Source organism: Martes martes, assembly GCF_963455335.1.
Source record: "Martes martes genome assembly, chromosome: 1".
Taxonomy (NCBI): Eukaryota; Metazoa; Chordata; class Mammalia; order Carnivora; family Mustelidae; genus Martes; species Martes martes.
Genome location: NC_137888.1, coordinates 120958932 through 120971974, shown reverse-complemented (window position 1 = coordinate 120971974; position 13043 = coordinate 120958932). Strand labels below are relative to the sequence as shown.

The 13043-nt window shown below is 41.4% G+C and overlaps 1 protein-coding gene across 1 annotated transcript in view; it reads right to left on the bottom strand.

The window, feature by feature from the left end:
* Positions 1 to 258: 258 nt before the first annotated feature.
* GOLGB1 (golgin B1) overlaps positions 259 to 13043 on the bottom strand; it is a 98631-nt gene continuing 85846 nt past the window's right edge. The window contains exons 16-22 of the mRNA XM_080819093.1: positions 10996 to 11161; positions 10658 to 10795; positions 4937 to 5080; positions 4055 to 4152; positions 3428 to 3562; positions 1930 to 2035; positions 259 to 1655 (exon numbers count right to left, since the gene is read on the bottom strand). Coding sequence (XP_080675219.1) covers positions 1521 to 1655; positions 1930 to 2035; positions 3428 to 3562; positions 4055 to 4152; positions 4937 to 5080; positions 10658 to 10795; positions 10996 to 11161 — 922 coding nt within the window. The 3' untranslated portion in view covers positions 259 to 1520. The remainder of the gene's footprint in view (positions 1656 to 1929; positions 2036 to 3427; positions 3563 to 4054; positions 4153 to 4936; positions 5081 to 10657; positions 10796 to 10995; positions 11162 to 13043) is intronic.

Sequence of the window (13043 nt, the reverse complement as noted above, 5' to 3'; positions counted from 1 at the left end):
AGAATGAATTTCCTCATTCCACTTCATCACCCTGGGGTCTAGGGGCTAAGACTAGAATGACAACATGCAGCCATTAACTGGTGCTGGCCAGGGAGAAGGCAGCCTGAAAAGGTAGAGTTTACTAACCCTGAATACATTCCTGGCTGCCCCACCCCCCATTTCCCTATCTACTACTTTCCTTCCCCAGCAGGCAAGCACTTGTACACGAGCAGCCCTGTATACATCCATTCATACACATGTACACATCACCACAATTTTTGATTCTGAAAATAATTTTATTATTTTACAGTTATTCAGGAGAGTTTCTGGGTTGCTATGACCAAGAATTTGGTCACCACAGAACAAAGGATCACAGCAGATCAATCAGTCCACCAGTTTTCACTCTTCTTTGGATGGTAAGAGCAGGCAGGGAACACATCATGTGCATAGTAAGAAAATAACCAGCAGGAAAGGGTGGGGGAAGGGGAGGCAAGGAACAGGCATAAAAGGAATTCAGTCCTGGCTGCCATTCTCAGGCTTAGATTTAGAAATTTTGTCTTCTCTATATTCACCCTCCACTTTCCTCTGCTCTCTGTTACCACAGAGGGCAGATGACTACAGGCTGAGAAACTGGGATAACTGTCCCCAGTAGCAGAGTACCTGGGTACTACCAGAAGCCAGGCATGGTCATCAGACCAGTCAGATCCCCCCAGCGGCAGTCAGTGTCTCACCCAGGTCTAGCTCCACGTATACCACTTTAGGGCTCACATTCAAGGCACGCCCAGATGACACAGGAATGACAAGAAACTGATTCCCACTGTCCATAGCCAGTTCTTCCTTTCAATGAAGGGAAAGACAGGGCCATTTACTACCTCAGTACACATGGGATCAAGGGCATACAAGACAGGATCTTACCCTAATAGCCCAGGACCACAGCTCTAACTCCAGTTATGTCTGAATAGTCAGGGAAGGAGACGCTGTCCTACCCGGTGATCCGGCAGCCAAAACCCCTGGGGAGTTCTTCAGCTCACACCCTATTTTGCAAGAGACCTAACCAGCCATTCTATGAGCTACTGTTCCCCAGAATTTCGTTTATGGCAGGTCCACCTTCCCTCTGAAGCAGGAGGAAATGCAAGGTAAATGAAGCAAAGAAAGTATCAATGGAAATGATACCGGACCATAGATTATTAGGTTTATTAGAACCACCTTCTAAGCTGAGAGACATTCTTCAGCATTTTTTACAGGACCACAAAAAATCAGGGCCCTGCAAAATCTGAACAAATCCCGGGCTCAGAGACCAACTGTGTGGCCTCCTCAGATTACGCAGAAGTGTTCAGGCCTGGGCAGTAGAAGCAAGCAGACTCGCCGGTCCCTGCAACTCTGCCCTGTGCTCACATCCACCTCTGTCTGTGCAGGCACTTTCTGTGGAGGGCTGGATAGAGGACCTGTGAGTGGGAAGACCGTTCCACTACAACTGACGGTTTTGATGTTAGAGGAATTCCAAGTTCGGAGGGGAGAGGTCAAAAAGGTGAGAATTCAGTTTATAGATGTCCTGTGAAACACAGAATGAGCAGGACGTGAACCATCAGGAAGTAGATGGCGGCTAGCAGGGGCACTCGGGTCCGGGAATGACAGAGTGAACGCAGGACCCGCTTCCATCCAGCACCACTCCGGGTCTGAAAGAAAAATCTGAAAGTCAGAGAGTCTTATCCTACGGAGATATGTCCCTTTCCCTCCTCCAAACACTGGAGGAAAGAGGTATCCCGAGAGAAAGTCCCCACAAGGTCACCTGGCCAGTTCCACTAGGTCCTGCCAACCTTCTATACCCTTCCTCTCTGAGATCCATCAGTGCCTGGACTTTCACCTTCCTTTTCCTTGGCCCCTTGCCCTCACACAGACAGCACTTTGTGACAGTATAGTCTCCTCTCTTTATGTTTCTCCCCTTCTTACCCTTCGACAAGTGCTGCTCGTAAGATCTATTAGCAGTGCCTGCTCCTGAGTGCCGCAGGAGCCAATGATGGGAGATCGAGCAGAGTCCCAGTCACTGTGCTCCAACCTGTGTTGAGAAAGAAGAGTCATGGCTTGGTTCACAGCATGAGCAGCTGCTCAGGTGAAGCTTTCCCCGTCATCTTGCCATGTGATGTAGCCAAAGAGACTTGCAGCAAAGGCTGCTCCCACAGCTCCTGCCCCCACACAAGCAGGGCACAAGCTGAGTGGTTTCTTTCAGCAGCAGTAAAAGGTGAGGATAACTACTAGGAATGGATGCCTATTACATAAGAGATGCTGGATTGGGTGCTGTGCATACATATAACCCTCAGGTTTGATGTTGGTGTTAAGATCTTCAAAGTAAGGCTTAATGAGGTGAAATGTCTTGCTTGTGGTGGTGCAGAAAATAAGAGGTAGAGCCAGAATTTAAAACCCAGGTTTGTTTCTAACCCTCATGTTCTTTTTTTCCAATATACCAGAGAAACAAGCATTAAATTCTTTTTCATTTACTAAAGGGTGGTAGGCAAAGGCATCCAAGAAAGATTTTTGTGGGGTTCTTGGAATTAAACTGAATGGCAGTCTCGACTGTTTTCTTCTTCATTTTTGGCTGATTTGTTTAATACTGGAATTTCTCCACTTATGAAGAAGCTGCCCTATCCACTCAATGGTTTCTCACAGAAAACACAAACTGTATCAAAGGGGCTGCAGGTAACACAGCACATCTGATCAAACATTTGCCTGTAGGGATGTACTTTTAAATTATGCTAGGGAGGGTGGAACTCTTCACTCCTCCATATAAAGGAAGGATGTCCATTAGCCTAACACTCCTGGCCTCTCTTTGCAGATCACAGAGTTTTCTCCTGGAGAGAAAGAACACCTTAATCTGATTTGTGAGTCTGGAAGGAGAAACTGAGGGAGCACAGCCTCACTCCCTCCTGCCAGTTTCCCTTTGAGAGCCAAGCTGACCGCACAGTACACCTTCTGTGTCTGTTCCTCTGGATGGTAAGCTTTTGGGGGGTAGCCATGACCAGGGACAGCACATCTGGCATGATGTGGGTCAGTATGTCAACTATACTATACCTAGCCTATAGGCTAGGCCAAGGACAAATGAAATGTCTATAAATATTGGTTAGAATATTTGGCTGCTTTTAAATAAGTTCACTGAGTTGCATATACACTACAGAGTCCATGTGACTGAAGCTCTAACACAAGAATGGCAGAATGGGGCCCAGGCAGGCAGCACGTGATTGGCTGCCTACATTTGCATTCTGCACCAGGGCCAAAGAGGACACCACAGAAGGACTAAGGCTGGATTAATGCGGCTTGTCTTGACCCCAAACACGCTGCAGCACTCATCTCAAAATGAGAATTAGATCCTAATGACTCTCAAGCCTGGTCCCTGTACACAGTGTAATCAGAATGGGTCAGAAGCGAACAGAGGCTATCCCCCGCAGCCCTTTACCGCCGGATCTGCTCCTCAGCCACGGAAAGGGCAGTCTCAGCAGCCACTCTTTGGTCTCGTTCTTCTTCTAGCAGCTTCCTCAGTTCGTTCATCTCCTGTTTAGTGTTGCACAGCTGCTGCTGGGCTTCCGAAAAACTTCAAACAAAAGGACAAAAACAGCGTCAGTAGACGGCAGAACAGTTTCTGATACAAGGGATTCCAAGTCTTCATAAGGTTATAAAGCAGAAAAATGTCTAGAAGTTTGTAAAAAAACCAAAAATAGAAAAAGGAAAAGATTTTTAAAAAGGAACATTTTAAAAGCATAACTGTCGAAATAAGCTGCAGAAAATGCCTTGAGAGATTTTAGGGATTGACTGCATATCTTTCATTTGAATACCACAGGATTAATGGTGTGTGTGTGTGTGTGTGTGTGTGTGTCTGTGTCTGTGTGCTGGTGCATTGCTTTTGCTTTATATACTCTTCAACTTTACAAATTTATTAAATTGTTACTATTTAATCCTCACATCAATCCTGTGAGGCTGATAAGAAGACATATTAAATCCACACACTGGGCTCCAGGTCCATCTAGACGGTGGCCCATTTCTGTGCACACAGTGCATGTGCCAAGGCTGTGGGCTGCTCCCCTACCTTAGCTGTGGCTCCCTCGGTTCTTCAGGATCACTCTTCCTGTGAGCTCCATTCTTTTCCTGGGGAGCTCCTGGAGCAACATCCATATTCAGTGGCACCTAGGAGAATTAGTTTAGTCATTCGGTGATGAAAGCACTTAAGAAACTGCGTGGGCAAAATAAGAACACACTGAAGACCAGAGTGAACGAGACACCTCAGAGAGGAACAGTTCCACGTGTCATCCTCTTCAAGTGCAGAGTCAGAAATGAGAATCTTCTGCTCTAGGAGATTAACCTCCAACCTAAAACTCTAGATTAGATTTGGTCCCCAGATTCTCATTTTTTAATCTCTCCTCTTAAAAGCTGAAAGGCTTACCACTTAAAAGCTTATCTGCTTTCTTCTGGCAGAGGCTCACGCATTTTCCAGAAGCTGCTGTGATCCTTCCCTTGTTCCATTCCCCCTCCCAAACCACCTCCTCCTTCCCTGGCCTATTCATCTCTATAACAATTCTCACTCCCAGTCTCCTGTTCTACCGTGTCAACAGCCCCACCTCTTTTGTTTCCCAGGGCCAAATCTTCCTATAGCTTTCTTATGTCATAAAGCAAATTCCACACTGTCTTGGCGTCAGAGTTCCAAAAGCCTCAGTCACCACTGTTTCCCATTCATTTTTTTATTTCTCTCCCATCATTTCACTGATGTTTTTCCTTCCCATCCCCCTTCACTCTTTGATTTTTCTAGGCCTTATTCCCATCTCAGTAAATGCTCTCCTCTTCTCTCTGACTTTCCTCCATCACACCTAATTAATCAGCCTACAGCACCAGCCTCTTCTGTGCTGCTCTTTGTTTTACCATTACGCTCAATCTCTTAACACCTTCCCCAGCCTCTCACCGGCTTCTTGCTCACCGTTTGCAGCTCCTGGACCTGCTTCTCCAAGACCGCGCAGTGATTAAAAAGCTCAGTATAATGCTGCTGGTTCTCACGAAGACTCTGACTGGTATCACAGAGCTGAATTGAAAGGGTATTTTTCTCTTCAAGCAGTTGAGAGAACTGAAACAGAGGAAACAAGCAGTGCTTCAGAAGACACTCCTGAATTTCCAACTTCTAATTGTTTTTAATACAAGACCTTTATTTCAATAATGGTAATACCAGCATTGTGTGTTCCTTCTAAGTGAGGAAACTCAATTTCCAACCAAAAGGGAAAACAATTCTGGAGGAGTAGTAGGAAACTTTATTTGTGGTGCGTAGTACACCGACTGGGAAACCAGAAGGCAGAACCCCACAAGCAATCCAAGGGCACAAACTATCCTAGGTATGTAAAAGGAGAAAGCATGGGTCCAAGATGAAGTTCCTAACAAAGGACTATCATCCTTAGAAGTCTATATGAGACAGAGCTCTCACTTAGAAATTCGTACAGCCTTAGTACTGGGCAGACTCTTCAATACTATAGAGTTACGAGTTACCAGGAAAGTAGAAAAAGAAATTGCAATATGTGGGTGGGGGAAGGGGAAACAGAAGAAACCCTAAATCGCCTGTGTATGTGTAAGAAACTACACTGGGTGCAGCACACATTCTCACAGGTGGAAATACTGTAATCACTCAAAACAGGACCTTCCTTTACTACCTGAGAAACATCAGGGTTTGTCACTTCCAGACTAAGCAGCCCAGGCCATCTCTCACCATGTCAAAAACAGAAGATTATTTTTTATATTGAGTGAAAAATTTACCCATTGTAGCTCCTACCCAGTGATTTGAATTCAGTCCTCTAATGACATCACTTGTAGGCTGTCAAGTTTCAAGTTCTAGTTATGATTAACATCTGGAAACATTAACAACCATAGAGATGTCTCTCCTAAGTACCTACTACAGGATTGTATGCGTTATATGAAGGGGAACTGGTGTAACTGGATGCATATTCAATCTTTTTGTAAGTATTCTGGGTTAATATTTGTGTAAAAAAGTTGATGTAGGTTGCTGGAGGGGAAATGGGTGGGGATGGGGTAACTGGGTGATGGGCATTAAGGAGGGCACTGATGTAATGAACACTGGGTGTTCGATGCAACTAGTGATGAATCTCTAAATTCTACCTCTGAAACAAATAATACACTATATGTTCACTAACTTGAATTAAAATTTTTTTTTAAAAAGTTGACTCAACGTTCAGAGAGAAGAAGATACATTTTTCTAGATACTCTGACTAACTGGGAAGGACATTTGATGTATACAGAAAACTAGAATAAGAAATCCCCATGGGGGGCACCTGGATGGCTCAGTGGGTTAAGCCTCTGCCTTCAGCTTGGGTCGTGATCTCGGGGTCCTGGGATTGAGCCCTACATCAGGCTCTCTACTTGGCGGAGAGCCTGCTTCCCTCTCTCTCTGCCTGCCTCTCTGCCTACTTGTGATCTCTGTCTGTCAAATGAATAAATAAAATTTTTATTTAAAAAAAAAAAAGAAGAAGAAGAAGAAGAAATCCCCATGGGGATACCTGGCTGGCTCAGTGAGTTAAGCCTCTGCCTTCAGCTCAGGTCATGATCCCAGGGTCCTGGGGCATTGGCTCCCTGTGCAGGGAGGAGTCTGTTTCTCCCTCTACCTCTGCCCCTCCCTCATGCTCCTGCTCTCTCTTTCTTTCTCTCTCTCTCTCTTTCTCATTCTCGCTAAAGTAAATAAAATTTTTCAAGAAAAAAATAATACACATGGGATAACAAAAATATTTGCATAGCTGAATAAAAAATCAGAATGAATAAACTTACCTCTGAAGAAAAGTTGACAAACAAAACAAATGACAAATGAAAAAGAAATGAGCAGTGACCTGTCCAACATCATGTGGCTAACAGATGACAGACCAGGGCTCAAGAACGGTTCTTGCTTCCAAGTCTAGAGCTCTACCTACTCTGAGATGGCATCCCAACTAAAGGTTCAGCAAGGGCAGTGAAGCAGGTTATGGGTTTTGGAAGGGAATATGAGCAGTTAGTAAAAAAAAGAATATAAATGTTTGAGAAGCAATACTAATCTTAAGACAGGTAGATGACAACTACTGGGTACTGAGAGAGTAATATGATCTCCTAACAAACAAAAGTTAATTTTCCTGGACACCAAATGGTACCAAAAAAACAAAAATAAACAACCCCAAAACAAAAGCAAAAACAATCTCTCAGTATTGAAAAATACACCACTATTTTTCTTTTACAAATATAGAGGAGAAAGGATAGCTCTGTAAAGCTCATTGGAAGCAAAATCCCCTTAACTGGAGAAATTTAATTGCTTATAAGCCACCCTCATATAAGCCACCTTTCATACTGTTTGCATTACTCCATTTAGGATTAGACAGATCCTAATAGTTTAGGTGTTGGCAAACAATGATCAGGGTCTACTACATTTTTTTGGAAACAAAGTTTTATTGGAATATGACCGCTCTATTTGTTTATGCACCGCTTACGGCCGCTTTTGTGACACAACCACAAAGCTGAAAGTAGTAATAGTGGTGGCATAGCCTATAGACCAAAAATATTTACCATCGGGCCTTTAAGGGAGAGTTTGCTGACCTCTGTTCTAGCTCATGAACTGTTGTGCTTCATCATATCTACACTTAAAAACAAAATAGGAGAGACTAACCTAGACTGCATTATATCAACAGTCACTCCTTCTCTGTTTTTAAGTTTTAGTTACAAGTTTTTAAGTTTGTATTACATACAGACCTCCAACCATGCTGGCAGAAATATATATATACAGTCTGAGCATCCACAGAAAGAATTAGGGCATGGTTTGGAGAGGAGCATTCTATGCTAATAGTCCATCTATAACAATCCCATCCTACGGCCCAAGAAGCAATTCTCCTAATTAGCTGAGACCCATTTAGAGTGAGGCTCTAAGCTCATTAGATGATATGCTCCATGAGGGGCTCCTATGTATACTAACATATGGCCAAGCTCACAGAAGGCAAATAATAGTTATTTGCTTGAGGAATGAATGAATGAATGAATGGATGACACTAGTGATAGAGACACCTAAAGAAAGAACTCTTTCACACCCAGAATCACAGTGACCCAAAGTAGTATTCACATACTTTAAGTGATATATATATATAGTATATCTCAAAAAAGCTGTTAAAGAAAACATAACTTTATGACCCAGAACCTAGTATATAAATACATAAAACTAAAAGTTTCCCAAAACTAGACTTTTTTACTATATATTACATAATTCCTACATATTTCCTAATCTCTTTTATTTTGTTTTGTAAAAACATTACTTGCACTACTTGCAACAGTCCCAAACTGGAAAAATCCCGAAGTCCTTTAACAGCAGAATAGAGAAACCATGGTATATGCCTATAATGCAATGCTATATAGCATGAGAATGGAAAAAATCACACTATCTAAAAAACCATGGATGAATCTCACAATATAAATGAAGTAACGTAAGACAGAAGATATGATTCCACACATCTGTAGTTCTAACGGTGTAGTAGTAAATAGAAAAGGACATGAAGGACTTCTGGAGTTCTGGTACGTTCTGATTCTTGATCTAGGTGCTGGATATACAGGTGCCTTCACTTTGTGAAAATATGCTGTGTATTTATGATTTGCATGCTTTTTATATGTTTTACTTCAATAAAACATTTACATTAAAAGATTTTTGGTTTCTACCCACTAAAATGACCTTCTCATCTACTAAAAGCCCTAAATCTCAGGTTAAAAGAGATTAATTATTAAAAGACAAATGCCCAGAGTAATTTACAGTGATTTTCAGGAGAGAAAATGTAACAAGGCTGAGATGGGATCTAATTATGGAAAGAATGAGAACTGTATAGAAGCTGCTCTGCGGCCAAGACTCCCAGACAATTATCCCAATAAAGGGTCTACAGTTTTATCCATTCATTTGGATCAACAAACCTATTTTTAAAAATGTAAATTTTTCTGCCAAAGTTAATAGTGTTTATCAGCTTCTGATACTTCAATGTCAATTAGCTAAATTTAACATCTAATACCTTCTACATAAGCTAGGTACCATGCTTGTCCAAATATGTTAATCATATTTATCTCAGAATGACCTCCTCCTAATACCTTAGGCAAATTACTTAATACCTCTGGGCCTTAGTTTCCCTATCTGTGATATAGCCTACCTATCTTTACCATTTTTGGATCATAGATCCCTTGGTGAACTGATGAGTTCTCATGATGATAAACTTAAACACACACCCCCCCATACACACAACAATTTGTATATAAATTTCTGGACATTCATAGCTTTCCTAACAGCCAACTTTTGTACTTTAGAGCCTAAATGACATTTTAAATCCCTTCTCATTCTAACAGAATAATAACATAATGTAATAATATATTATATATACCTATAGATATAATAATATAGTAACATAGCTGGGTTCCTCTGAAGAAGGTAGAACTAGGGAGGTGCCACTCGAGAATACTTTGGTCAGAGAGCAACAGGGAGTATAATCATTCATAAGTGGGTAGGGGAGGAGAGGCAGTGAAGGAAGAAGAGAAGCCAGAGAATGAATGAGGAGAGAGAATAGAGATGTGAGAAGGCATCCAAGAATAATTTTCTTTAATCATGCCTTGGTGAGATTGGCTCTAGGGACGAGATGGCAAAGTGGCTTTTCCATATAGAAATACATCCCAGGGGTATTACACGTAACTGGTGAATTGTTGAACACTACATCTGAAACTAATGTTGTATTAAGTATTGGCTAATTTAATTTAAATTTAAAAAAAAAACATTAAAAATAAAAATTTAAGGGATGCCTGGGTGGCTCAGTTGGTTAAGCATCTGCCTTCAGCTCAGGTCTAGATCCCAGGGTCCTGGCATCAAGTCCCACATTGGGCTCCTTCCTCAACAGGGAGCCTGCTTCTCTCTCTGCCTCCTGCTTGTATGCTCTCTCTCTTTCTGACAATTAAATAAAAAATATTTTAAAAAACCTTTAAGAAAAATTTTTTTTAAATTAGAAAGGAAAGAAAAGGAAAGGAAAGGAAAGGAAAGGAAAGGAAGGGGAAAGAAAGAAAGAAAGAAAGAAAGAAAGAAAGAAAGAAAGACAGACATCCCATCTATCCCACTATGCTTCCTTAAAGTGTGTGGACCGGCATGGCTGGGATTTGGGAAAAGATGGCTTCTTTAGTTAAAGAATATTAGACACCAGTAAGGAAGCCTATAAATGAAGTGAAATGAAGAACAGACCTCTCACCTCTATCCCTGCTATCTAATCACATCTGAAAAGCTTTCTTCCTCCTTCCTGAGACATTTTACTGTTGCACACTGGTGAGAAACAGAGAGGAAGGTGTTGGGAGGATTTGTAGGGAGATACCTTAATATTACTAACAAGGAGTACAATGCTGGGGAGCAAGTCTTCCTAAAAGAGTTGGATTTTTCTTTTTATTCTTACTGAACAAATTTCTTCAAATCATTCCCAAGGATGCTCCAAAGATGAGGAAAAGGAAATGGCCCTGTGTCCAATGCTTTGGGGTGAGCAACCCAGACTCCCAAGAAAAGTAAATCTTCTGTATCCTGAGATATGCTACAGCTACAAATTAGGTTTAATCAGTTTCTACTTACCTCCCGGCTTCTGGTCATGGAAATAAGAAACTGAATTCCATTCTAGCAGGAAACACTTACCTTGCTGTTTAGTTGCTGAATTCTTAATTCTTTTTGGTGAATTTCCTTTAGGCTGTCATTGAGCTGAGTCCTAAGAAGTTCTGTCTCATAAACTAGGTTTTGTGATCCATCTAGAGATGCTGATGTATCTGGGGATGCCTGCCAGGGTACAAACACTGATGAAATTCCCTCCTAATGCTGTTCATGCTTAATCCCTTCCCTCCATGAACTCTGTCCACCTCACAGAAGTCACAAGACAGCTTGCCTAAGAGTGGCAGATGGACATTTGGCTTGCAGGAAGCTAATGCTTCCTGGGTGGTGGTTACCTCTGAGTAGCAACCAGCAGTGAAATTACCCACCTGTCTTTGGTACTGTACTTTGAGGGCCTCAGTCTGGGAGGAAGGAGATCTCAATTCCCTCATAAGATTCTGCAGATGACTGAGCTGCTGATCTTTATCTGAGATAGCCATAAGGTACTGCTCCTTCATTCTCCTCTCCTGGGTTTCCCAGGAGCTCTTTTCCATCCTACAAAACAGATAAAATAGTCAAAGGCAAAAAAATACTTGTGATACAGAGATGAATAATTACATATTCAAAACAGTATTATCGGCTGTAGAAATGTAGTAAAGAAAACATATCACCAGAGAAAAATTTTATTATAAATTGAACTGTAGAGCAAGATGATGAAGTTGAACTAATAAAAGGATTTCAACTGGCAGGACTGAAGATGATTTCATGGAAAAGCATTCCAGGTTCTGGGAACATACTAAACAAAAGACACAAAAATGAATATACAGACAAACAGACATACTGAATTTTGGAATTGTACCAGACAGTATATAAAGCGGATAGGGTAGGAAATAAGGATAGAGAAGTGAGGTTGGATCATGTGGGGCACTGACTAGCATGCTAAATAAACCTTATTCTGTAAGCAACGGGAAACCACTTTAATTCTTCAGAAAGGTAGTGCCAGATGCAGACTAACATCATAGTTACGAAAATGCAATGCTACCCAGAGCAACTTACAGTGTTGAAGGAACTGGGTTCAAACAATGGATCTATCATAAACAAGGCATGAGACCCTGAGTAAAACTTTTTTTTTTTTTTTTAAAGATTTTATTTATTTGACAGAGAGAGAGAGACAGAGAGCACAAGCAGGCAGAGAGGCAGGCAGAGGCAGAGAGAGAAGCAGGCTCCCCGCTGAGCAAGGAGCCTGATGCGGGGCTCGATCCCAGAACCCCGAGACCACGACCCGAGCCGAAGGCAGCGGCCCAACCCACTGAGCCACCCAGGCGCCCCCTGAGTAAAACTTCTTAATCTCTCTGAATCTCACTGGTAAAATGGGAATAAACTATTTATTCCTTAGGATTATTCTAAGGATTAAATGAGACATTGTATGTTACACACCAAACACAGAGCCTGACATATCTTAATCACCCCAAAAATATGGGCTGCTGATATTTGTATTCACCAAATCTGGCCAAGAGGGAGGCTTCTGTTTGACCCCAGCTCATTTTTTTGTAGCACTAGGTAAAACTGTGTCTCTGCGATATTCTTTAGCTCTAATTCTCTCTCTACTCTGTCTAAAAGAACTCATTAGGATTGTAATCAAATTCCTGCAGCATCTCTTCACTTTGAATAGTACCCGTGTCTATTTTTTCCAACAGTACAAGGTTTTGTTTGAATTGCATCTGACTTGTCTTTTCCTCTAGAAATAAGGCAAAACAGTCCCTTCTTTTCTAAATGGCATATACTTGTTATGAAATAACCCTGCTTTGCTAAGTTGGATTACAGCCTAAACTTTTGTCAAAAAGAGAGAGCCCAAACTTAGAAACTAAAAAAAAAAAATTGTATTACAAGTAATTACATGTATTAACGTATACATGTATTTGTAAATCCATGTAATTGTAACTTGTAATGTAGGTGTATTATAAAATATAAATGTATTTACATGTATTACATGTAAAAGGCACAGGATTTTCAACACTTCCTTTTATATTTGTCTGTGAAAAATGAGTGAGAACAATTAGAGTGGAATGCAGAAGAAAGATAGTAATTTTCCATAAAAGCTTCAAGCTGCCATTTTTCTGGAAGGTGGTCAGGGTGTGGAAAGAGACGCTCACTGGAAAATAGGGCCTAAGGAACAAAGCTGATTACCTCATAGAATTCAGCCATAAAGGGATATAATTCATTTACTCTGCTTCTGTAACACAGCACAGGAACCAGAGCAGAATAAGCAAACCAGTAGCCAAAGGGGTTAGAGAAAGGTTATGGTATAAACCCAGGCTCTCCTAATAAGCCAACCCTGAGGCTAACAGCTAACAGAAGCTTGAACAAGATGTTCCAGCTTTTTCATGTTTGAAAAGTTAATTTCCCCAAAGTAGATCAAGAGCAGAAGACTGAGATC